The 24,622-nt window shown below is 56.5% G+C and overlaps 3 protein-coding genes across 6 annotated transcripts in view; 2 read left to right on the top strand and 1 right to left on the bottom strand.

Moving 5' to 3' along the window:
• The first annotated feature begins 978 nt into the window (after nucleotides 1-978).
• Nucleotides 979-3,490, top strand: GMPPB (GDP-mannose pyrophosphorylase B). The gene is made up of 9 exons (XM_049640484.1): nucleotides 979-1,393; nucleotides 1,508-1,588; nucleotides 1,680-1,728; nucleotides 1,864-2,006; nucleotides 2,222-2,380; nucleotides 2,467-2,545; nucleotides 2,620-2,747; nucleotides 2,847-3,029; nucleotides 3,112-3,490. Exons 1-9 carry the CDS (start codon nucleotides 1,265-1,267, stop codon nucleotides 3,241-3,243), a joined length of 1,083 nt encoding a protein of 360 aa, XP_049496441.1. The 5' UTR covers nucleotides 979-1,264; the 3' UTR covers nucleotides 3,244-3,490.
• The window catches only part of RNF123 (ring finger protein 123), a 29,578-nt gene continuing 8,415 nt past the window's right edge, over nucleotides 3,460-24,622 (bottom strand). For 2 of the 4 annotated variants that reach the window (XM_049640472.1, XM_049640474.1), the window contains 23 exons: nucleotides 23,744-23,861; nucleotides 23,451-23,550; nucleotides 23,173-23,234; nucleotides 22,918-22,989; nucleotides 22,573-22,693; nucleotides 21,839-21,940; nucleotides 20,512-20,618; nucleotides 20,069-20,267; nucleotides 19,587-19,732; nucleotides 19,213-19,296; nucleotides 18,315-18,422; nucleotides 11,830-12,007; nucleotides 10,882-10,956; nucleotides 10,643-10,730; nucleotides 10,462-10,549; nucleotides 10,290-10,374; nucleotides 8,818-8,957; nucleotides 8,530-8,718; nucleotides 8,361-8,436; nucleotides 8,065-8,149; nucleotides 4,345-4,487; nucleotides 3,876-4,191; nucleotides 3,460-3,799 (listed from right to left, as the gene is read on the bottom strand). In XM_049640472.1, coding sequence (XP_049496429.1) covers nucleotides 3,679-3,799; nucleotides 3,876-4,191; nucleotides 4,345-4,487; nucleotides 8,065-8,149; nucleotides 8,361-8,436; nucleotides 8,530-8,718; nucleotides 8,818-8,957; nucleotides 10,290-10,374; nucleotides 10,462-10,549; nucleotides 10,643-10,730; nucleotides 10,882-10,956; nucleotides 11,830-12,007; nucleotides 18,315-18,422; nucleotides 19,213-19,296; nucleotides 19,587-19,732; nucleotides 20,069-20,267; nucleotides 20,512-20,618; nucleotides 21,839-21,940; nucleotides 22,573-22,693; nucleotides 22,918-22,989; nucleotides 23,173-23,234; nucleotides 23,451-23,550; nucleotides 23,744-23,861 — 2,803 coding nt within the window. In that variant the 3' untranslated portion in view covers nucleotides 3,460-3,678. The remainder of the gene's footprint in view (nucleotides 3,800-3,875; nucleotides 4,192-4,344; nucleotides 4,488-8,064; nucleotides 8,150-8,360; nucleotides 8,437-8,529; nucleotides 8,719-8,817; nucleotides 8,958-10,289; nucleotides 10,375-10,461; nucleotides 10,550-10,642; nucleotides 10,731-10,881; nucleotides 10,957-11,829; nucleotides 12,008-18,314; nucleotides 18,423-19,212; nucleotides 19,297-19,586; nucleotides 19,733-20,068; nucleotides 20,268-20,511; nucleotides 20,619-21,838; nucleotides 21,941-22,572; nucleotides 22,694-22,917; nucleotides 22,990-23,172; nucleotides 23,235-23,450; nucleotides 23,551-23,743; nucleotides 23,862-24,622) is intronic. The other 2 variants (XM_049640473.1, XM_049640475.1) reach the window with 2 other exon arrangements.
• On the top strand, nucleotides 4,484-7,565 carry AMIGO3 (adhesion molecule with Ig like domain 3). The gene has a single exon (XM_049640481.1). The coding sequence runs from the start codon at nucleotides 5,203-5,205 to the stop codon at nucleotides 6,724-6,726; it is 1,524 nt and encodes a 507-aa protein (XP_049496438.1). The 5' UTR covers nucleotides 4,484-5,202; the 3' UTR covers nucleotides 6,727-7,565.

The raw sequence follows: 24,622 nt of genomic DNA, 5'->3' as shown, positions 1-24,622 counted from the left end.
ACGCGGGATCATGGGTTGGGGCGCTCAAGTGACCCCCCTCTATAGTGCTTACTTGGGCCAAGTCAACACCAGCCCCCTGGGCTAGGGGGGGTGGGGTGGGACCGGTGGTGCTTAACGAGGAAGGGGACCAGTGTAGCAACTTGCAGGAGACCCCACCTCTCCCTCCCCTCACATTGGGGCCTGTGCAGTGGGTGTGGGGGTTTCCCCAGGGGCCAAAGCCCTGGGCTAATTCAGTAGCCGCTGCTCACTCGCGCACATCTGGCCACGTGCACGCCCCCTAGATGCAGATTGCTTGGAACTTTAAAGCTGTTCAATTTGGTTTTGTTTGTGCTGATTTAAAAAAAATGTTTTAATGAGAAAAATTGGAGCACCCTGGGAAGGACGTGGTTCCTTTACTTCTCGGGGCACCGTAAGGCCTCGTCTCTAGGAATCGTTCTTTGCTCCACTTTCCTGGAAGCTGCCTAAACCTGCCCAAGCTGCCCCAGGTCTGCACCCTCTTCCACTCTCGGCTCCGCCCACGGCTGGGCCACTGCGTCTCCTAGGGACCTTGCGTGCGGGGGAGGGGTTCTCGGGCCTTGGGCCCGGCGGCCCCTTTCTGTACACCTAGCGCTGCCCGCCCCGCTTGTGTCTGAGGTCGTGTATGTCAAAATAAAGCCGCTAGAAACTGAGCTGTGTCCGCGTCTTTGTAGTCCCGCGGCTCCCGGGAGGCAGGTCCAACCCCGTTGCCCCGCGTCCCTCCGCCGCGTCCCACGAGCCGCTGCGCCGGGGCGGGGCCGGAAACGGCCGCGCGGCAGCAGACCCCGGCACCCGTCGGCGAGAGAGCCTCGCCCTTGGCGCCAGTTCCGCCTTTGGATCCGCCAATGGGCAGCTGACCCGCAGACCCCGTCCCGGTCCCCATGGCAGCTCGGCGTGCTCGGGCTCTCATTGGCTACGTCTGCCAGAACGCCGCGCCCCGGCGCTCCGACGTCGGCGTCCGTGCCACGTATACGGCAGCCGATTGGCCGGCTCGGGCCAACGTCACCCCCCGCCTAGGTCCGGCCTGAGTTCCGGGCCAGCAGCTCTCCGTCTGGCGTCGCTTCTTCCTGTGTGCGGTCCCGGGTAGGCGGCAGGGCGGACTGGGCGGCCAAGGCAGAGCCAGAGTGGGTCAGTCTGGCAGGTGAAGGGCTCGGGCCGCGGCGGGAGTTCGCGGCAGGGCTCGGCCGGGCGGGCCGGGCCGCGGACGCTTCGGAGTCTGGGACTCACTCTCCGGCCGCCCGCAGGCGCGATGAAGGCACTGATCTTGGTGGGCGGCTATGGGACGCGTCTGCGGCCGCTGACGCTGAGCATCCCGAAGCCACTGGTGGATTTCTGCAATAAGCCCATCTTGCTGCACCAAGTGGAGGCGCTGGCCGCGGTAAGACCCGGGGTCGGTGTCGTGGTGGGACCTGGCAGGACGAGGGACTAGGTCGTGAATGCCCGTGCCTTCTGGCTGAGACCTTCTGTCGGCCGGCGCTGTTTTGTCCAACAGGCAGGCGTAGACCACGTGATTCTGGCGGTTAGCTACATGTCTCAGGTGCTGGAGAAGGAAATGAAGGCGCAGGAGCAGAGGGTGAGGCTCGGACTCTTGACCTTTTTCTTTGCTCCCCGCGCAACCACCCATCCTGTTGGGAGGAACCTGACAGGCGGCTTATCCCTTTCAGCTGGGAATCCGAATCTCCATGTCTCACGAAGAAGAGCCTTTAGGCACAGGTCAGTAAAGACAGGAAGGTTCCTTTGGGGTTTAGGGTCTGAGAAGGGGTAAGACTCAGCGTGGATGGGGTATGCTGAGCCTGGTTCCAAAGGTTCAAACCCTTAGAAAGATGGTGACCTGCACCTCTCTCCTAGCTGGGCCCTTGGCACTGGCCCGTGACTTGCTCTCTGAGACTGCAGATCCTTTCTTCGTTCTCAACAGTGATGTGATCTGCGATTTCCCCTTCCAAGCCATGGTGCAGTTCCACCGGCACCATGGCCAGGAGGGCTCCATCCTGGTAAGGGATCAGGTCTTTCTTCTCTGACACTCCTGCCCCGATGCCCAGCCTCTTCCAGTCTGCGGCCCTTAACTATCTGCTTGTGTTGTGGGTGCAGGGCTGTGCAGTATGTGTCTTTAAGCATTTGGGGCACAGCCCCGGAGATTTAGGACAGTATGCATAGCATATCAAGGCTCAGGCACACTGGATTGGGCCTGAGGTCCCCCTCTACTCAGGTGACCAAAGTGGAGGAACCCTCTAAGTATGGTGTGGTGGTATGTGAGGCTGACACAGGCCGCATTCACCGGTTCGTGGAGAAGCCGCAGGTGTTTGTGTCCAACAAGATCAACGCAGGCATGTACATTCTGAACCCTGCAGTGCTGCGGCGCATCCAGGTGTGTAGAAGCCAGCTGCTGGGTGGGCTGGGGCAGGGCAGGCCCCTACCCCCCTGACCCTGCTTACGAGTTGCCCACTCCCACAGCTGCAACCTACATCCATTGAGAAGGAGATCTTTCCTGTCATGGCCACGGAGGGGCAGCTATATGCCATGGAGCTGCAGGGTGAGGCAGGGAGGCCACAGGCTGGGGGTGGGGTGAGGCTGGGCTGAGCCCCCTGATGCATTTCCTCCCAACAGGCTTCTGGATGGACATAGGGCAACCCAAGGATTTTCTCACTGGCATGTGCCTCTTCCTACAGTCCCTGCGACAGAAGCAGCCTGAGCAACTGTGCTCAGGCCCTGGCATTGTGGGCAATGTGCTGGTGGTAAGGCCCCTGCCCAGCCCATCGTAAACCCACGTCCCCCCCCCACCCCTTCATCTCAGGAGACAAGTGGTTCACTTGTATTTCCCTCATTGTCCTTAGGACCCAAGTGCCCGCATTGGCCAGAACTGCAGCATCGGCCCCAACGTGAGTCTGGGTCCTGGCGTGGTAGTGGAGGATGGTGTGTGCATCCGGCGATGCACAGTGCTGCGAGACGCCCATATCCGATCCCACTCCTGGCTCGAGTCCTGCATTGTGGGCTGGCGCTGCCGCGTGGGCCAGTGGGTAAGCCTGTGGGCTGGGCCAGATGGGGAGAGGGACAGGGAATGTGCCTGCCTTGCTGACCAGGCCTGCCCCCTCCCTCGAGGTGCGCATGGAGAACGTGACAGTGCTGGGTGAGGACGTCATAGTTAACGACGAGCTCTACCTCAACGGGGCCAGTGTGCTGCCCCACAAGTCTATTGGCGAGTCGGTGCCGGAACCACGCATCATCATGTGAGGGGATACCATGGGGCTGGCTGAATCTCCATTTCCCTACTGGCATGGGGAGCTCTGGCTTGACACATCAAAAGGCCCTGGACTCGCCGTTATCTCAGAGGACTAGACAAGGCTGAAGCTGTTGGACACCTGCCCTCTCTTGTGGACGTAATCTGGCAGGATCCTTGCTGGGCATCCTCTACAAAGCCTACTCCCTCAAGAAGGTCCGGGCCAGGGCTGTATGGAATAATAATTTAATGTTCACTGTGGCCCTGACTGAAAGTCAAGCTCAGGCACAATTAGGACACGGCTGGGTTCCCGCCAATGAGGTTACGCTCAGACAAGGAGGTTGGACATGGCGGGGATGGGGGAGGACATGGGGAATAGGGCAAGAGGAGCTCATAAATAGGGCCCAGCCTGGGTCTGAGTTCAAGGGTGGAGGCTGCTGCTGTGTGGGCTAGGCTGCCGAGGAAGTGGTACTGGTACTGGCTGCCTTCTCCCAGTCCTCTACAGACACGATGGTGGCTTTGCAGAAGAAGCAATCCTTGTTGTTCATCAGATGCTGGTTGATGCAGGCTCTACAACGGGAGGAGGAGGAGGGTCTGTGTATCCCTGCTGCTTCCCCAGCCCCCTGCACCAATGGGGCCCACTTACTTGCAGGACTTGTGGCCACAGGGCTGGAACACGGCAGAAATGGGGTGAGCATAGCAGATGGGGCAGAGATCCTCCTCGCTGGTGGGCTGCAGGGAGCAGAGTGCAGGGTGGGCTGGGGTCAGATACCCAGACAAGGACACATGCCACGCCTGTGTGGTATGCACATTTGTGCTAACGTGTGTTTGGGTGGTGTGGACGTGTGTGCAGTGGCTCCCACTCACCAGGGAGGCAGCTGCTGCCTGGGCCGACGCAGAAGTCAGGTGTGCCAGCATCTGTTCCACCTGGGCCAGCTCCTCAACGCTGATGTAATCTGTGTCTGGGGGTTGGTGGCAGTTGTCAGACCCAATGTGGTCCTAGAACCAACCCAGTGCCTCTTAAATACCACAACTTGGGAATTTGCTCTTCTGGAGACTCCTCACCTAGGCCAGTCCCAGATCCCTCTTCCCTGACCCACCCCTGGCCCACTCACAGCTCTGTAGGGAGAAGCGCTTCCGGTCAGGGGCAGGCAGGACAGTGCCAGGGGCAGGAGGCTCTGGCTGCCCCAGGAGATAGCATATAGAGCGGAGCTGGAAGCAAGGATCAGCCAGGAGCACTGACGTGGCTCTTTCTGTCCTGGGTGGGAGAGGGTGCAAGGGTAGTCAGAAGGTTGGGCCTATCTGAAAACGATACCTATTGGAGGGGTGGGGTGGACAATTCAGCCCACCTGAATTGCCTCTGTCCCACCTCACCTCCCTGCTGCTCACACTGCCACACCCCCTACCCTCCCCGCCCAGTCCTGGGTCCCAGTAAGAACCCATACAGCCCTTGTACCAGTTTAAATGGGTGACTAGCAGATACTGAAAGCCTACCTACCCCCTAATATACACTAACTCCAAAGAAAACAAATAAATAGCACTAGCAGCTTAAAGGCGTGCCTCCCAGGTTTCCCTGCTACTATTCCCGGGAAGACAGGCACCGGGGAAAGCCATAGGCTAAGAACAGGCTGGGACATCAGAGACGGACTCGCGCCCCCTCTGGCGGCCACCCTGGGACCTAGGTCAAGGTTGGGGGGGGGGGTGCCCCACCCCCTGCGGCCTGGGGCCAATGGGAGGCCGAGGCCCCGCCCTCCTCCAGGAGAGTATTTAGAAGCCGATCGGGGAAGCACCCGGAGAGCTGGGGAAGCCGGTGGAGGGAGTGCTGAGTGGAGCTCGGCCCCAAGTCCCGACCTGGACCCGGGAAGCAGGGGCGGTTGGCGTGTGGGGTGGAGCCCACATCCAGCAGAAGTGGGTGAGTCCTGGAGCCGCGCCCCACACAGAACTGCCCCATTCCACCCCCGGCAATCACCACCATGGCCTGGCTGGTGCTGCTGGGCACACTGCTGTGCATGCCGCGTGTTGGGGTGGGCAGTCTGGGCTCAGAGGGCTTTTTGCCCTCCGCACCCCATAACTGCCCCTACAGATGTGTGTGCGCCGCTGACCTGCTGAGCTGCGCGGGCCTGGGGTTGCAGGACGTGCCGGCTGCGTTGCCTGCCGCTGCTGCGGACCTCGACCTGAGCCACAACGCGCTCCAGCGCCTCCGCCCCGGCTGGCTGGCGCCACTCTCCCGGCTGCGCGCCCTGCGCCTAGGCCACAACGAACTAGTCGTGCTAGGTCACGGAGTCTTCACCAACGCCAGCGGCCTGCAGCTACTCGATTTATCATCTAACGCGCTGCGGGCGCTTGGCCGCCACGACCTCGAAGGGTTGGGGGCGCTCGAGAGGCTGCTTCTGTTCAATAACCGCTTAGCGCACTTGGATGAGCACGCCTTCCATGGCCTGGGCGCACTCAGCCGTCTCTACCTGGGCTGCAACGAACTCTCCTCCTTCTCTTTTGACCACCTGCACGGTCTGGGCACGACCCACCTACGTACTCTGGATCTCTCCTCCAACCGCCTGGGACGCATCCCAGTACCTGACCTGGCTGCACTGCCAGCCTTTCTTAAGAATGGCCTTTACCTGCACAACAATCCATTACCCTGTGACTGCCGTCTCTACCACCTGCTGCAGCGCTGGCATCAGCGGGGCCTAAGCGCTGTGAGTGACTTTGCCGGAGAGTACATGTGCCTGGCCTTCAAGGTACCCACATCCCGTGTGCGCTTCTTTGAGCACAGCCGTGTCTTTGAGAATTGCTCAGCTGCCCTGGCTCAGGGCCTAGAGCAGCCCGAAGTGCAGCTGCACGTGCAGATGGGTCGGTCCCTGAGGCTGCACTGCAACACCAGTGCCCCAGCTGTGCGCATCGCCTGGGTGTCACCACAGCACGAGCTGCTGGTGGCACCAGGATCCCGAGACGGCAGCATCGCAGTGCTGGCTGATGGCAGCTTGGCCATCAGCAATGTGCAGCCGCAGCACGAGGGGGTCTTTGTGTGCCTGGCAGCCGGGCCCCGCCTGCATCACAACCAGACGCACGAGTACAACGTGAGCGTGCATTTCCCACACCCTGAGCCCGAGGCTTTCAACACAGGCTTCACCACCCTGCTGGGCTGCGCTGTGGGCCTGGTGCTTGTGCTGCTCTACCTTTTTGCGCCACCCTGCCCAGGCTGCCGCCGCTGCTACCGTCGCACCTGCCACTGCCGCCGCTGGCCCCGGGCACCCAGCCCCCTCCAGGAGCTGAGCGCACAGTCCTCAGTGCTCAGCACACCACCGGATGTACCCAGCCGCAAGGCCAGTGTCCACAAGCATGTGGTCTTTCTGGAGCCGGGCAGGAGGGGCCTCAATGGGCGTGTGCAGCTGGCAGTAGCCGAGGACTTTGATCTCTACAATCCTGTGGGCCTGCGGCTCAAGGCTGGCTCTGAGTCTGCTAGCTCCACGGGCTCTGAGGGCCTGGTGATGACCTAGGCTGCCCTGGGCCCAGAGCCAGGCCACTTGCCACCCGCTGCTCGCCCTGCTCCCTGCTGCCGCCCTGACAACTGCCAGATGCTGGTGGGAGCGCTGGGCTTGGTCCTCCAGCCTCCTGCACGGCCTTGACCTCAACCACAGCAGCCCCAATCACTAATGGAGGGGCTGGGCTCCCCACCCTCTCTCCTGCTCTGCTCTAACACAGGGCCCAAAGGCCCTAGACCCTAGCAGGACCTACTGGTGCCCACACATCCCACGAGGACTGGAACTGGGGCCATCTGGAAGAGCCCTTGCCTGAGAGCCCTAGGTACACCACCTCAGAGGCCGAGGCAGCTACCAAGCCGTGGTGAAGTACTGAAGCATAACCATCTTCCCCTTCCCAAGGGGACAGGAAGAGAGTGGGCCCACAGGGGAAGAGGAGAAGGGCTCCAAAGGAAGACCTAGGCCCCCACCCAGGGTGGAAGGAGGAAACATGCACCAACATCCAACCTACTTCAAGCTCCACAACTCCATGCAGTCTGCTGGGCAGGAAGGAAGCAGGTGGGGCTCCTCAAGAGACCCCCAGGGGGCCTGGCCCGAGCATCAGCCAGAGTGGCCCTGCTCCCTCTGGTCAGGGGCAGCCACAGACCACTCTGAGAGCACAGCCTCTCCCGTGGGCTCACAAGACAGCAGTAAGGGGCAACATGGCCTGTGCCCCCAGCTTTTTAGCAGTAAAAAGCCCGAGCATGGCCAAGATGGGAGGGCCTAGCCGGAACTTGCTGTCCCTCGAGGATAGAAGCCTCTTAAGGGCTGGCACTGATCTTGGTCTAATGGCTGAGGCAGTGCCCTGGTCTCATATGCTCTTACCACCCACCACAGGGAGGCAGGGAAGGGGGCGGGGGGCCTGGGAACCCCTCCTGCGTGGGTGCTGAGCTGGGGGCTCCTACAAGTCCTGGATCCAGTTGTTCATGGAGTTCCTTAATAAAGGTGGTACATGCTCATCACCAGAGCCTTCGTGAACACAAGTAGCAGTGTGTGCGCTCAGCCCCCCTTCCCAGCAGTGCTGTGCTGGATGCTGCAGGAGAGCACCCCGCCCATGCCTGAGGTATAACCACAAGCCAGTGGCTATGACCATGCGGCTCGGGCACCCTGTTCTGCTGGGGTCCCCGATTCTCCTACTCAGAGCTACTGCTGCTACCACCTGTTTAGGCAGTTTGTACATCATGACCTCCCCCTGGCCTCAACGCCTGATGCCGAGGTCCATTTTAGAGATGAAGAAACGGCGGCAGGGAGGCCCTGCCTGGTGCACTCCCCATCAGCCATGCCAGCTCCCATGGGGCCCTGGTGCCTAACACTTACCCCGACGCCGGGCCATGCACCAGGAGCCGCACCAGGATGCCTGTCACAGCCACCAGAATGGGATAGTGGTCCACGCTCTCCAGGCCTGAAGGGAAAGGAGGGATCCAGGGATCCTGAAGAGGGATCCAGGCCTCCTGGCTAGTGCGAGCCCCCCTGTCCTCCCCACAGAAGGGCGACCTAAGGCTGAGGGTACCAAGCCTGCCTGTCCCAATGCAGAATGGACAATCAGGCGTCACAACTCCTAGCAGAGGAACCAAGGCTTGTGCTATGTTGGGTTCAGGGCACTGGGTCCTCACCAGGCAGCCGCAGGGTGACCACGCGGTCAAACAGGTTCCTCTCGGCCGTCACCCGGTTCAGCACCTGGTTCAGCAGCTGTGAGGGCAGGAGCCCATTGGTGGAGTGGATGGGTGGGCTCACCACCGGGGAGTCCCCAGGGGCCCCCCCACCCTGCCCAGATGGACACACCTGTGCGAGACGCCGCAGCAGCATCTCAGAGGTAGGCCGGGCCCAGTCCAGGAATATCTCAGGCACCAGCGTGATGGTCATCTCCAAGACACGCAGCAGGCTGACCGAGAGGTCAAAGCAGGTGGCACACACCTTGAGCTGCCGGCTGTCCACAAAGTTCCGCTCTAGGCGCTCGGCAGCCTGTTGGATCTGAGCCACCAGCAGGTGGGCAGTCAGTGGCCTGGCCACACTGCAGTTCATGCCTGGTCCTCTGCAACACCACAGCCCACGCGACCCACTGTGACCCACCTCCTGGATCATGCCGATGAACTCAGAGAAGGCCCAGTTGAGCTGGTTGAGGACACTGTTGAGGAAGCTGGGTGCCACATCAGGACCCTCCCGCAGTAGGTCTGCCATGTGCTGCTGAAGCAGGGTGGAGGGGCAGGGCTCTGCAGGGGCATCGACACGGTGGCATCACTGGGCACTCTGGTCTGTGGTTCCTGCCTGTCTACCTCTGTCCTGACTTGTTGGGCCATTGGTGTAAGGACAAAAAGATGGCTCCCTGAGGATGCTCAGGTCATGAAGGCAGGGAAGACAGGGTACAGTGCTGCCTGGGGGTTAGGGCTAAATCTGTCCCTCCTCCTGCTGGCAAGCCACAGGCTGAAGTTATTCCTGGCCCCACACCATCCCTTTGGCCTAGAGCAGCCCCCCAGCCATAGCCTGCCCCCAAAGAAGTCCTCAGCCGCATGCCCCTCAGAGAGGGCTAGACCCAGACAGGGTGACCTAGGCCTCTCCTCATTCATTTCAAGACCAGCATCCCCGAGACCTACTGTGTCAGAGCCCTGCCGTCCTCTACTCTCCTCTGCTGCCCTTGGCCTGGCCTTGGCATATGGCCGAGGTGGTGGGTGCCAAGTCTGGGCTGACGGGGAGCGGTAACCAGAGCCCTTAAGCCACAGCCGGGCTGGACACCCCCCCCCCCCCCCCACCCCGTGCAAATCAATAGTTCCTACAGCCAGCAGGATGAATATCTAGTCCCACTGCCACTCTAACTGCAGCTCAGTTCCACCCGCTGGTACATCCAAGAAAACCGGCAAGGACTTGATGAGTGACTTCACACAAGGCACTCAGTCTCTGGGGACCCTTTCGTGCAAAAACCCTGCCCATGAAGGCAGAAACACATCACGTAGGCCTAGGAAAACCACCAAGTGGAGTGAGTGCAGAGTATGGCAGGCAGACTGCAAGGCAAAAAACCCAGGACCCAGGAGGGGCCTAGGTGAAGGTCCTCAGGCTCACAGGGCTTTGCTGGGCCATCCATGGCCCCTGGAGAGACAGTATAACCTCTGCCCCCAACCAAATTCCCCTTCCTCTTGGGAACGCCATGGGCACCCTCTGGGGCCCTGACCAAGCCCCAGTCTGTGCGCCTGCCTTGACTCAAGTACACTGAAGTGGGAGGTGGACATGGTGCCAGGATGAGGCTGGAGGTCAGGGAGCTGGTTCGGAGTCCTCACTCTAAGCTGCCAGCACCCTGAGAAGATGCTGCCCCTTTTCACCATGACCCATGCACAGCATTCAGGCCCAAAGGACACACATGGGACAGGGGAGCAAGGGGGAGGTGTCCCAGAGTGTCCTTGGACTGGGAGGAAGCAGGGAAATGGAAACGCCGGGGGGCAGAGCTGGGGCCCAACAGGAGTCCGGGAGACAGGCCAGGAGAAGCGAGAAGAGTCCAAGAAGACCAACAGCAGTGGGCCAGAGCCACCGGGTCACCCAACCTGGACACTCACTCTGGAGGCTAGGCAAGTTGGCGTCCTCTGGCTTGGTTTTCAGCAGGTGCGGCAGCCGTGTATAGCGGTACCCAAAGCCACAGCCCTGTGGGTAGGGTCAGTGGGGGTCAGGGAGGCAGGGAAGCTCTCCCCTTCAGCCAGCCATAGCCACTTCCCATCCAACCACACTTACCCTCCAGAGCCGCACCAGGATCCAGTTGGTCTGGGCCCAGGGCCGCTGCTCATAGGGAGCCAGGAGGCTCCTCACCATGGCAATACGCCTGCAAGGGCAAGGGGTGGTGGGCACAGGGTAAGGCCAGACATGGTGCTGTGCAGGTCAGAGTGCCCGCCTCCCTGCTCCGACCCCCACTCACTGCTCCTCAGGGATCCGCTCCACAGCCCTCAGGGAGTGTGGGTAGCACACGTAGCTAGCCAGGGCCTGCATCAGCGAGTCACGGATGTCTGTTGGGACAGGCTGTGCCTCAGCAGGTAGCTGGCATGAGCCCCGGCCCCCATGCCTCAAGCCCACCCGGCCGGCATTCTGTGCAAAAAACGGCCAGCCAGAAGTGCCATCCCACCCCCATATCCCCAAGCCCTTTGTAGGGCACCTCACCAGTGCCCACGATGCGTGTATCGGCAAAGTGTTTGGCAAGGATGGCAGCCAGGCGTGTCAGAGTCTCTTCATAGCCTGCAGGATGGGGCAGTAGGAGTGCTTGGCCGGGAGCGGGGGTTCCAGAGGCAGGCACGTCCCTTGGCAGGGTGAGTGGGCTTGGGCAGCGGGCTCCAGAGCTGACTTCAAGGGCCAGTCTGGGCCCAAGCTGTCATCTAGGGACTTTGGGCATGGCATTCACTGACTGTGAGAGGCCACTGCACAGACTCACTGTGGGGGAGGACGGGTCCTGCAAGAGTCCTGACTGGGCTCAAACCCATCTCCGCACACACACTTGATGGCTCAGCAGTCAAAGCCCCTTGGGCACCCATGGCTCCGCCTCTGAGGACAAAGCCTGCACCTAGGCCTGGGGCGGGGCAGGGGACAGGCCAGGGGCCTGACAGCCCACAGCCTGATCCAGACATAAACCACCAAACCCAGCCTGAAATCAGTAGTCTGCAAGAAGCCCAAGCTCCTACATGTGGCCTCCAGCAGGGTACCACCACCCCTTACTGCGATCTGCAAACACAAGCCGCTCTGCCTTTGCATGGGCTGCCACATCCCACGTGCAGTGCCAGGGTGTCTGTGTGAGGCCAACCGGCTCCCGTACCACAGCAAGAAGGAAGTGAAAGCGGAGGGGCCCCCACTCCGGCACTCCATCCTGTCTCTTTCCTTCCTAGCATCCGGGAGAAGCTGTTGGCTCTGTGGCCGCTAATACCAGGGCAGGGCTCTCCACCATGTGGGGCTTTTGCAGATGCTTGTCTAACACAGGACCAAAGAGAACAGGGGCTACCTCCCCTCTTTCCTACACGGATGTGTGCTGCTGGGCCATGAGGGTGCAGAACAGGGTTGCTAAGGGTTTACAATAAAGGCCCTTTTCCTGCCCCCTCCCGGTCTGAATGGCTTTGTCACCTGGGAGCTCCTCCATGCTGTGCACGGGGCCAAAGTAATTCTTGAGAGCACTGTAGCTGTTGATGGCCACGCTCAAGTAGAACTCAGGCATGAAGGCAAAGAGAGAACCTGTGCGGTCGCCATGCTCGACGGTCCGCAGGCAGACACGTAGTAGCCAGTAGATATCTAGCATCTTCTCCTATAGAAGGCACAAGGGGTGCTGCTAGGCTGTTCGTAGAAAGGGTTGCAAGGGGCAGGGCACGGTCTGGGGCTCGGGAAAGGCCTCCTTGTTAGTGGCTCAGGCAGGGCAGTCACATGCTTGATAGGCAAGAGGGTGCACCCCGTGCCTGGAGAGGCAACACCCCAGCCTAGATCAGAATTCTGGCTTGCATTAGTAAAGGTACACAAGGTTTTAAGTGAGAAGGTGTCATGTGACCATAAGTCTGAGTTGGAGCACTGCCCAGTGCAAAAGGAGCTGCAGGGGCGAGTGGGGGCAGGACAGTAAAGAAGCTACATGGCCTCATCTAGGCCCAAGACAGCAGACAAGGGACTGGAAGGCCAGGAATGGGGAAGCACCGATGGGCTGTGGGGGCAAGGGACCGGCTGCACCAAACAGGGCCCACATTTCTGGGGGTGATGGAACCTCCGTGGAGGTCAGAAGTACCAGAAGAGAAGCAGGCCTGGTCCAGGGCAGAGGGGATGTGGCTTAGGATATGTGCAGCATATGGTGCCTAAAAACGTCCCCAAAGAGGTGGTGTTGAAGAGCATGATTACTGGTGAAACAGAGGCCATAGAAAGCAAACCCTCCAAGGGCCTTGTTCCACATGGTCTGTGCCCAGGAGGGGTCGCCGAACAGAGCAGAGCAAAGTCCCAGGCCCCAGCCCAGACCACCCAAATCTCTCAGAGTCGGAGCATCTGGACTTGACACCAGCTCTGATGTGCCCTCAAACTTGAAAACCCGAGAAGACACAAGCAGGAGTCAGAGGGTGGGCCTGAGCCAGAAGGCCTGCTGGGAGCATACTGCCACAGAAGGCCAGAGAAGACCAAGTCTAAAGAGGGGATGGAACCTATGCACCCAGGGAGCCACTGCATTGCAGGGGGGGTGGGGGGAGGGATGTATCTGCAAAGGGGGCGGGGGGCTTGGGAGGGACCGTGCAAGACTATTCCAGAGAGGTGGAGGAACCTGTGTTGGACCAAGAGTGAAGGGAAGATGAAGAAGCTGTGACACAGACAAGGAAGAGGGGAATGGTTGTTGGAAGGGAGTGGTTTCTGTAAGCAGATGTAGAGTCAAGGGAGGGGCATCACGGACTGTTCTCTTTACTAATGGGAGAAAGTGAATGAGCAGGAGGCAGGAGGGTGAGCACTGAAGATGAAGAAAGCAGTTCAACATAGCAAGGGCTGTGTTATGAAAAGCCCACAGAGAACATCACACTCAATGGTGAAAAACTGAAAGCATTTTCTCTAAGATCAGGAACAAGACAAAGATGCCCACTTTTGCTACTTCTATTCAACACAGTACTGGAAGTCCTAGCCAGAGCAATTAGGAAAGAAAAAGAAGTAAAAGTCATCCAAATTGGAAATAAAGGAGTAAAATTATCCCCATTCGCAAATGACGTGATCTTATATGTAGAAAACCCTCAAGAATCTAGCAAAAAATTCGACAAAGCAGGAAAGAATATCCAGTGGAAAAAAGTCTCTTCAACAAATGGGGTTAGGAAAACTGGACAGCAACATGCAGAAGAATGAACCTGGGCCACTTTCTTACACCATACACAAAAATAAAACCAAAATGATGAAAGACCTAAATGTGAGACAGGAAACCACCAAAATCCTAGAGGAGAAAGCAGGCAAAAACCTCTTTGACCTCGGCCGCAGCTACTTCTTACTAGACACATCACTGGAGGCAAAGGAAACAAAAGCAAAAATGAACTATTGGGACCTCATCAAGATAAAAAACTTCTGCACAGTGAAGGAAACAATCAGCAAAATAAAAGGCAGCCTACAGAAGAAGATATTTGAGAAAATATTTGCAAATGACATATCAGATAAAGGGCTAGTATTCAAAATCTATAAAAAACTTCTCAAACTCAACACCCAAACAACAAATAACCCACTTAAAAAATGAGCTGAAGGCATGGATAGACACTTTGCCAAAGAAGACATCCAGATGGCTAACAGACACAAGAAAAAATGCTCATCACTTGTCATCAGGGAAATACAAATCAAAACCATGATGAGATACCTGTCAGAATGGCTAAAATTAACAACATAAGATGGGGCACCTGGGTGGTTCAGTCAGTTAAGTGTCCAACTTTGGTTCGGGTCATGATCTTGAAGTTTATGAGTTTGAGTCCCACATCGGGCTTTCTGCTGTCAGCACAGAGCCCACTTCAGATCCTCTGTCTTCCTCTCTCTCTCTCTCTGCCCCTCTTCCCTGCTCTTTCTCTCTCTCTCAAAAATAAGCATTAAAAACAACAACAACAACACAAGAAACAACAGGTGTTGGCAAGGATGTGCAGAAAGGGGAACGTTTTTGCACTGCTGGTTCCTCAAAAAAATAGAACTACCCTACGATCTAGCAATTGCACTGGTAGGTATTTACCCAAAGGATACAAGAATACAGATTCAAAGGTTTATAGCAGCATCATCAATAGCCAAACTATGGAGAGAGCCTAAATGTTCATTGATTGATGAATGGATAAAGAAGATGTGGTGTATATCTACAATGGAATATAACTCAGCCATCAAAAAGAATGAAATCTTGCCATTTGCAATGATGTAGATGGAGCTAGAATGTATTATGCTAAGCGAAATAAGTCAATCAGAGAAAGACAAATACCACATGATTTTACTTATATGTGGAACTTATGAAACAAAACAGATGAACATAAGGGAAGAGAGGGAAAAAAAGGAGAAGAGAGGGAAACAAACCCCAAGAGACTCATAATAATAGAGAACAAACTGAGGGTTGATGGAGGGAGGTGGGTGGGGGAATGGGTTAAATAGGTGATAGGTATTAAGGAAGGCACCTGCTGTGATGAGCACTGGGTGTTGTAGGTAAGTGATGCATCACTAAAGTCTACTGCTGAAACCAATATTGTACTGTATGCTAAAAAACTAAAATTAGGGCCGCCTGGGTGGCTCAGTCAGTTAAGAAACTGACTTGGGCTCAGGTCATGATCCTGGGGTTCATGGGTTCAAGCCCCGCGTCAAGCTCTGTGCTGACAGCTCAGAGCCTGGAGCCTGCTTCAGATTCTGTGTCTCCCTCTCTGCTCCTCCCCCACTCGCGCTCCATTGCTCTCTCAAAAATAAGAAACATAAAACAAAATTCTTAATAACTAAAATTAAAAAAAAAGAATCCACACACACAAAAAATCTGTTAGAATAAATGAATTCAGGAAACATGCAGGATATAAAATTCATACACAAAAGTCAGTTGTTTTTCTACACACTAGCAATGAACAATCCAAAAAGGAAATCAGAAAAATAATTCCACTTACATTAGTATCAAAAAGAATGAAATAGGTATAAATATAACCAAGAAGGTGAAAAACTTGTACACTGAAAACTATATAATGTTGCTGACAGAAATTTTAAAAGACACAAATAAATGGAAAAATATTCCATGTTCAAGGACTGGAAGATTTAATATTGTTAAGATGCCAATACTAACCAAAGCAAAGTACAGATTTAATGCAATCCCTATCAAAATCCCAATGGCATTTTTTGCAGAAATAGAAAAATCTATCCTAAAATTCATATGGAGTCCCAAGGGACTCAAACAGGCAAAACAACCTTGAAATAGAACAAAGTTGGAGATCTTATACTTCCTGATTTCAAAACTTATTGCAAAGCTACAATAATCAAGATAGTGTGATACTGGCATAAAGGTAGTCATACAGACCAGAGAGCCCAGAAATAAACTCACACATATATGGTCAAAGGATTTTTGACAAGGATTGTCAAGACCATTCAATGAGGAAAGGACAGTCTTTTCAATAAATGGTGCTGAGAAAATTGAATTTCCATATGCAAAAGAATAAAGTTGGACCACTGCCTTATAGCTTAAACAAAAATTAACTCAAAATGGATCAAATACCCAAACTTACAAGCTAAAACTATATAACTCTTAGAAGAAAACATGGGGAGAGGACTTCATGACCTTGGATTTAACACCGACTTTTGGGCTGTGACAACAAAAACACAGGCAAAAAAAGAAAAAAATAAATTGGACTTTATCAAAATGAACTGTGCAGCAAAGGACACCATCTATAGAGTGGAAGGACAACTCACAGAAAAAGAGAAAATACGTGTAAATCATAATCTGATAAGGAGTCAATATCCAATGTATATAAATAATTCCTACAAAACAACAAAAACCAAACAATCCTATTAAAAATGGGCAAATGCACTTGAATAGACATTTCTCCAAAGAAGATATACATGTGTCCAATAAGCACATGAAAAGATACTCAACAGGGAAATTCAAATCAAAACCACAATGATCACCAAACTCCACACCCAAAAAACAAATAATCCAGTGAAGAAATGGGCAGAAAACATGAATAGACACTTCTCTAAAGAAGACATCCAGATGGCCAGCAGGCACATGAAAAGATGCTCAACGTCACTCATCAGGGAAATACAAATCAAAACCACAACTCAGATACCACCTCACGCCAGTCAGAGTGGCTAAAATGAACAAATCAGGAGACTATAGATGCTGGCGAGGATGTGGAGAAACGGGAACCCTCTTGCACTGTTGGTGGGAATGCAAACTGGTGCAGCCACTCTGGAAAACAGTGTGGAGGTTCCTCAAGAAATTAAAAATAGACCTACCCTATGACCCAGCAATACCACTCTAGGAATTTACCCAAGGGATAAAGGAGTGCTGATGCACAGGGGCACTTGGACCCCAATGTTTATAGCAGCACTTTCAACAATAGCCAAATTATGGAAAGAGCCTAAATGTCCATCAACTGATAAATGGATAAAGAAATTGTGGTTTATATACACAATGGAATACTACGTGGCAATGAGAAAGAATGAAATATGGCCTTTTGTAGCAACGTGGATGGAACTGGAGAGTGTTACGCTGAGATAAGTCATACAGAGAAAGACAGATACCATGTTTTCACTCTTATGTGGATCATGAGAAATTTAACAGAAGACCATGAGGGAGGGGAAGGAAAAAAAAACAAAAGGTTATAGAGAGAGGGAGCCAAAACATAAGAGACTCTTAAAAACTGAGGGTTGATGGGGGGTGGGAGGGAGGGGAGGGTGTGTGATGGGCATCGAGGAGGGCACCTGTTGGTATGAGCACTGGGTGTTGTATGGAAACCAACTTGACAATAAATTTCATATTAAAAAATAATAAAATAAATGTATACACACACACACACACACATATATATATATATATATATATATATATATGTATACATATATAAAAATAAATACAATGAGATACCACTTCACATCGCAGAGCCTGCTTGGGATTCTCTGTCTCCTTCTCTCTGCCCCTCCCCCACTAACACTTCTGTTCTGTCTCTCTCAAAAATAAACAAACATTTAAAAAAAAGATTGCATAGGCCAGTGGACAGCCATGAAATCCCAGTCAAGGGAGGAGAGGAGCCACCTGCATGGGGCTGGAGGCAAGGTGGTCTGCAGCAAGAGAGAAAGGAGGAGTAACAGGTGGAAGCGGTCTGGGCTCGGGAGGAGGCTGAGAAAAAGCAAGTGGGGATGGCGGGTAGAGGTAGGGACACCAAGGGCCTTGATCACCCAGTTATGAGGGAAGGGCATGCCTAAGAAGGTAGACGGATGTCCTGACGTGGGCGCTCACTAGCTGGGGAGAGATGCTAGGACAGGCAGGGAGTGGAAGCAAGTCTGGAGGGCTCGGGACCTGAGGGTCAAAGCATGGTCACAGAGAGAGTGCACCATCTTTCAGTTCACTGCTCAAGGCTGACAGCCTTGGGAGGGCAGATGTGGCTCAGACATGGGTCAGGACTGAGTGTCCCTAGCATCAAGATGTACCTGGCATACTCCAGGCTCCGAGCACATGTTACCGAATCAACGAATGAGTGAATGACAAAACAGAAAACAAGGCTGTGGCTTCAAAGGAAGAAGGGGAGTCAGAGAGAAGCATGTGCAGAGTGAGGGAGACTGGGGCTCCTAAGAGGACACCTCCACCCCGGGAGAGAAGGAAGGGGAAGCGAAGAAGGGGAGACAGGCACAGACAGGCCCTGTTCCTGCAAGGGAGGAATTGTGAGCTGGAGGGGACCTGGGATGCCTACAATGACATCTAATCAAGCTCACAGGGCAGGAGAGGTTCAGGGGGCATAGCATGTGGTGGAGGTAGGGAGGATAGGGAGCGGAGAGGGGGCACGTGCATGGCAGAGGCCCAGGAGGGCAGGGAGCGTTGAGAGGCCGGCACAGCCTGGCCATCTGTGACTAGTCAGTGAGCTCGGGGAGGGCAGCAGTCACTGGCTAAGCCCACACCTACTCACCTGGGAGTAGACAGTGGCATGGACCCAGGCAAGACGGCGACTCAGGTGGTCCAGCTTTTCTGAGAAAACCTTCTGACTCTTGGTCAACTCTGCAAGGATGTCTTTTCTCTGCCACCCAAGGGGAAAGACAATCAGGCCATGGCACCATACCCACACCCACCCTGCTTGCTCCAGGCAGCCTGGTAGGAACCCCACTGGTGGCTGGAGCAGGCAAAAAGTTGGGCAGACTCAGCTCTACTCTTCAAAACCCTCTTCTGCCTAGGACCCACTGGCAAGCCCGAGCAGGCCTCAGAGCAGGGTCTTGGTTGTTTGTGCAGAGCGTGGAAATGAGACACAGCTGGGGTTCCATGAGCCCCTGGCCATGTCCCCGAGCTGGGCTGGGACCATGGCCCCGGTAGCTGCTCTCACTTGGCTGCAAAGGCAAGCCTGGGCTCTGCAGACAGCGGGGAAAGGGCCCTGCTGGGGAAGTCCAGCCTGGGCACAGGACGCCCTACTCCCCAGGCCAGGAGAGCTACAGCAGAGGGGCTGCAGGGAAGTGTGAGAGTCAGGTCCTGCTTCCTGCTGACTCTGCAAGTGGCCGAGGAAGCACTCAGGGTCGAATTCATAATTGATGAGGAGAGTGGGTGTGCGTCAGCACTTAGCGGACAGGGGGCAGGGGCACCTTGGCGCGGGCTGCAGCTAGTGATGGGGCTCAAGCCCTGCCCTGCCCTAATGCCAGCCCTGCTCTCACTGATGTGGCATAGTCAGGTGGGTGGGGACAGGAAAACTACCGGTGTAGCCCCCAGAAGCAGGGGCAGGACAGTCCCTCTGTGGCCTGCCCTGGGAAGCCTGAGCTGGCAAGCCTCCTCTCTGCAACAGCCCTCCCTCTCGAAAACCCCCCTGCCCATCTAGGTCTTACCCGCTTGGGGCACCGCTGGAGCTTGTCCTCTGTGTCCCTCAGAGCCACTGCATACTCATTGACATCATCAGACACACCCACCATCTAGAGCATCGGACACCACAGGTCCAGCGTGACTCCTCAGGCATGTCACTCAGGTTTCTCCAGACCCAGCCTGGCTCCCAGCCCTGCCAAGCTCCCAACCTTCGGCCCCAGACAACCCCCTCCCACAAAACCAGGTCAGGCCCACACATCACTGGCAGCAATCAGTCTTGCTGTGGCACACATTCACATGCAGTCATGAGTAGATATCCGCCCCTCCCCCCCAACACACACACACAAGCATCTGAACGTGTGGGACCACAGGACATGCTCATCGGCCACCAGTGGGAGACCTTGCCCAGCTGCTGGTGAACGCTGAGATTATACATCATGACGGCGCCATCCAGGACTTCCAGCAGGGAGTTCTCCGTGAGGGGCTGCTCAGGCTCCTCCGGGGGCCGCCCCAGCAGCAGGCCCTCATTCCAGTGACTGCCCTCAACTACGGAGTGGGGGAAGGGGAGGGTCAGGGCCGTAGGCCATTCCAGCTCTCTCCCAAGCTTGTGGTGCCAGGACGGGCCTCACAGTAGGAGAAGGGAGCCCTTTCTCCCTGCCTGGGCCCAAGGAGGGACTTGCAGGGGAGAACATGGGGGCAGGGGTAGGGCAAGGGCCTGCAGCTCCAGGACTATTTCTGTAGCATCGATTTCCTGCCCTTAGAGTGCACTTCCCATGCCCTTGAGATATTGCCAGGCCGCAGGACCGGGAAGGAATGGAGGTGTAGCTTGGCTTTGCCCAGGGTGGGGAACTATGGATGTGCTTGGCCCTGCCTGGCACCTACTGTCCTCACGAGTCCTCTGTTCTGCGCTCAGCGTGCGGACCTTCACTTTCTCCGAGGTGGTCAGAGGCCGCCGTGGGGTCATCAGGCTCACAGCCGCTGTGCTGAGGAAGCGGTTAGCTCGGCCCAGGGTTGGAGAACTGAGCCAGCTGGGCCGGGGCAGGGGCAGTACGCCCCCCATGGCCAGAGCCTGCATGGGGCGCTGTGTAGGAGAGAGGAGGCCAGACGCCACTCAGCTCCCCAGGACCAGGGCCCATGTAGGACTCCCTGGATTTGTGGGGTTGGGAAATGGCAGGAAGGTTCGCGCCTCCACCTACAGCAAGGAAACCTGCCTGGTGAGAAGCTCCTTGCTGCCTGGAGAAGGAGGTGACCCCGTGTGACACCCCTGCCCTTATGATAGAGGGACAGCCCAATACCAAGCCCCCTGCCTGCCCCTACCGCGGCACCTGGGCCGCAGCTGGGGCTGGTTCCTCGTCCTCGTCCAGGTCATCCATGGTGGCTGCCTGGAGCTCCAATGGGTCGATCAGGATGTTGGCCTTGGAGGCAAGGTCATCTGCAGGGAATGGCAGGAGAGTTCTCAGGCCAGTGGGGGGCTCAGGGGTCACACGGAACTGCCCACGATGGCGAGAGAGCACCACTGGCTGAGCGGGGGGCTTTGCAGGGCCCCACATTTACCACTGCACCTTTGCCTATGCACTCCACTTATTCCACGCCAGCCTTCACTGCGCCCCAAGGCTTTTGTCTCAGGGACCTTAACAGCAGGAGGTGTTCCCCATCACACTCCCGTCAGTCCCTCTGTTTCCAGTGACCGCATGCTCTCCAGGGTCCCCTACTTCTCTCCCCAGCACTTTCTAACCTACAAACACAAGATCCAGGGCTGTCTAGGCCACCGCTTGTCTCACTTTGCACACAGGCCTCACCGTAGGCTCATCCCCTCAGCTGTCAGTGAGAGGTGGAACAGCAACACCTCTGCCTCCAGCCCAGGCTGTGGTCCTCAAACATGGCGGACTTGCCACCTCAGCCTCCTCCTACAGCCCCCTTCCTGACGGTGCCCCATCCCCACAGCCTCGGGCAGGAAGCCTGGGGTCATCTTTGACTCCTCCCCTTCACTCCTGCCCTCCCTCTATCTCCTCTCTTGGCCCATGTACTGACTCCATTATCACACGCAGATCCCTGACCTCACTTCCCTGCCTCAGGACCTTCCAAAGTTGCCCCTATCCCTGGAATGAGCCCACACCTACTTCGTGGCCCACAAGGCCCTCAGACTCTACCCGTGCGACTCCTTGGCCTTATTTCCCACCACTCCCCGCCTGGTAGTTTCCTCACCAGCACCCCAGCAGCCTTCCGTCTCCAGGCCCTACCAGGCTGTTGTGAGCATCCCTGCCTTTGCGTGCGCTGTGCTTGTAGTGCCCTGTGCCGTGGCCACGTGTGCTCGTCCTTGAAAGCCACTCAGGCAGCACTTGTGCCCGCTCGCCTCTCACCCCTGTGACCTCACCAAGATCCCATGGTCACTCCACATATGCTCCCTAATTCCTTATAGGACCCCTAGGCTTCCCGTGGGGCAGGTGCTCAAGGGAAGGGAGCTCAAGGGAAGGGATGGCTGGACCCAAGACCTGAGGCAGAGGGCATCTCCCTGGAGGAGCAGGTCGAGATACTCGGGCGCCCTCTGGCGGGCAGAGGGCAACCCTGCACCCAGTGCAGAGCTGGCTGAGGACTGTACGCCCCACACTCGCCCGGTCCGGCCCTGCCCACTGCCCACAAGCCTACACGTACCTTTGAGGGTCTTCCGAAGGTGTGAGAGGAGGCCTCCCAGGCGCTGCAGGTCAAAGTAGTCCACCTTGCCATTATAGAAGACCTGAGGCGGTATGTAGGCCTCTGCAAGGAGGGGTTGGGAGGCCGGGCCAGCAGTGAGCCAGATAGGAAGACAAACTGAGAAGCCACCCCTCTACGCTGCTTAGCCCAGAGGAGACCCCTGGCCTTGGCCACCTACCTGCCCTGCTCAGGCACACAGCATGGCTTCCCCCCCCCCCCACCCCACCCCCGACCATTTGGGGTCAGTGTCAGTGACTGCATGAGTTGGGATGAAGGGAGCACTCTGCAGTCACATTCAGAGAGGGCCCTGACCCAGCCCTATGGACATCCCCAATCCAGGGCAGGCACGGCTCCCACTGGCCCTGAGGACCCTGTCCCACACAAACACAGCCCCCAACACCTCAGGGCCTGTCCCTGGTGTCCCCTACAAAGGACTGCAGAGGGTTGGACGGACTGGGACCGAGAAGAGGTGGCCATAGTGGGCAGGAACTTGTGGGGACAGAGTGAATGTGGGTTTGGCACTCCTACAGAGTGGAGTTCCTGCTGCCCTGTGGAAAAGCCACCCATCAGGAGAGTACTCAACTTGTTAGGAAGCCTGAGACAGCTCCACCCCCACCCTGCCGCCAGCTCCGCACTCTACACTATCACCGGGACAGCCCTGCCCAGCCTCTCTGATGAGGCCTGGCCCCACTCACCCTCACTGAAGGAGGCACGAGGGTTCGAAGCCTTGTATTCATCCCAATAGTAGCGCAGGGCAGATATCAGCCGGTGCAAGAAGCAGACCATGTACTCAGGAGGACACAGCATGGGCATATTCTGCAGGGCACAGGGCACAGGACATGCATTTGTGCCAGCCTAGAGCCTGCTCACTCCTCATCCAAGGCCTGCCCCAGGACCCTGGGGTGAGCACAGAGGGCGGGGCAGCAGAGGAAGAGCAAGATTGGCAGGGATGCAGCAGGCTGAGAGGTGCCGGAAGCCTGGGGTGCAGACTCTGCAACACAGCCAAGTGTCCATGGTGGGCTGGCCGAGTGGACACTTACCCCCCGGCCACTGGCATTCTCCTGTAGAAACTTTCGGAACTTGGTCAGGAAGATGTACCTAGAAGCCTCCCCCTTTGAGGGAAGGAAAAATGAGGCTGTGAGGAGCTGGCCCTGGAGTGGACTGGCTCGGTGCTGTGCCTTAGCCTGGGCCCTGCTATGGGAACCCGAGCCAGTCCCTGCCCTCTGGGTCTCAGGGCCCCAGTACCAGCACCCATCCCTATCAGGGACCCACGCGGGGATCTGGGAGTCACTTACCCCATTATCATCTTTATTGTTCAGCAGCAGCTTCAGGATCTGGACCTGTAGTTCTTCCACCACTGGAGGTGGGGTAGGGAACACAACACTGAGCTCTCCTCAGGCAGAGCCTTGCTCTCAGGCTCCCAGGGATGGGAAGGGGCGGCAGGTTTGGATCAGGGCTCCACTCTCAGGGTTCCACAAGCTGAATCTAGACATGGTCACTACCAAGAGCCCCCAATACGCACACGCACACAAATCGTCCTCCCCCTACTCAGTGCCCTGGGAAGGGGGCTAACCTTCGATGCGCTTCTTGAGCCTTTGGCAGCCACGTTCGTAGGCACGCCTCCGTCTGTGCTCCTCAGTGGTCTCATCCTTTACATCCTTACTGTCTTTGCCCTGGGCAGGAGCAGGGGATGGAAGACAGCAGAGCTCACTCAGGACTTAACCAGGCCTGCTTCAGACAGGAAACCCCTACTCCCACGCCAGAGACCAGGCTGGGGAAGGGGCCTCACATGCTCAAGGCCAGGCGGCTCAGATACCCTGGGTCAGCCCTCCCTGTGACCCTGCCTGCCCATCTCAGTCGGCCCACCTCCCTGCTGGAGCGGTGGGGCCACCAGGTAGTGGGAATGAGCTCCTGTAGGCCAGCCTCCTCCACTCGCAGAGGGCTCTTGATGTAAAAGAAGACAACAGACCGGAGCACATCGAAGCTGGTGGTTGTCAAGGCAGAGTTCCACTCACCAAGGGGTGTGTGTACCCTACACCCTCACGAGTTCTCCCTGGGAAGCTCTTCCAAACTCACCTGTCTCCCCATATGCCCACCATATTCTCCTACCCTTAGAGGTACCATTGCTACTATAAGCCAGTCTCCCTCGACCATGAGCCCTGAAAAATAGCTGTGGCCATCAAGTCCACTAAGCCTGATTCCCAGCAAATGTACTAAAAAGGCTTGTCACAGAAACACATGAGGGGGGTGGGGGGAACAGGCTGAGAGAGGGCCTGGCGGCCTCTCCGTCTCCCAGCTGTTTCTAACTCTCGGAGGCTGAAGACCCCACACAAAGACAGCTACCAGCACAGGCTTCCCCACCAGCACCCTCCCTCCTGCAGCACAGTCCTCAACTGTATTGGGAAGCAGAAAGAGCCAAGTCCCAAAAGAAGATCTCATGGGAACCCCTGTCGTGGGACTCAGATAAAAGTTCAGTGCTGCTTTGGCTACAGCAGTCAGGCCCTGGTGGCGTCTCCACACCTCCACGTAGCCCAAGAGTCGGCAGCCGTCTGGAAATCCCTGCTCAGGCTGGCCAGCTGGCCGGGGTCCTTTGGCTTTACCCTCTCTGCTCTGTAGAGAGAGTGCTGGGAAGGATGGGTCCTGCAACAAGGACTCACATACTGCACGGCTCTGGTCCTCTGAGCCTCCCTAGGGACCCCTGGCCAGAGGCACACTGCCCTCCCTGGCCCCTAATGACCCCAGAGG

Source organism: Panthera uncia, chromosome A2 (genome assembly GCF_023721935.1).
Source record: "Panthera uncia isolate 11264 chromosome A2, Puncia_PCG_1.0, whole genome shotgun sequence".
Taxonomy (NCBI): domain Eukaryota; kingdom Metazoa; phylum Chordata; class Mammalia; order Carnivora; family Felidae; genus Panthera; species Panthera uncia.
Note: the sequence above shows the minus strand (reverse complement) of the source record. Positions and strands in the feature narration are given on the sequence as shown.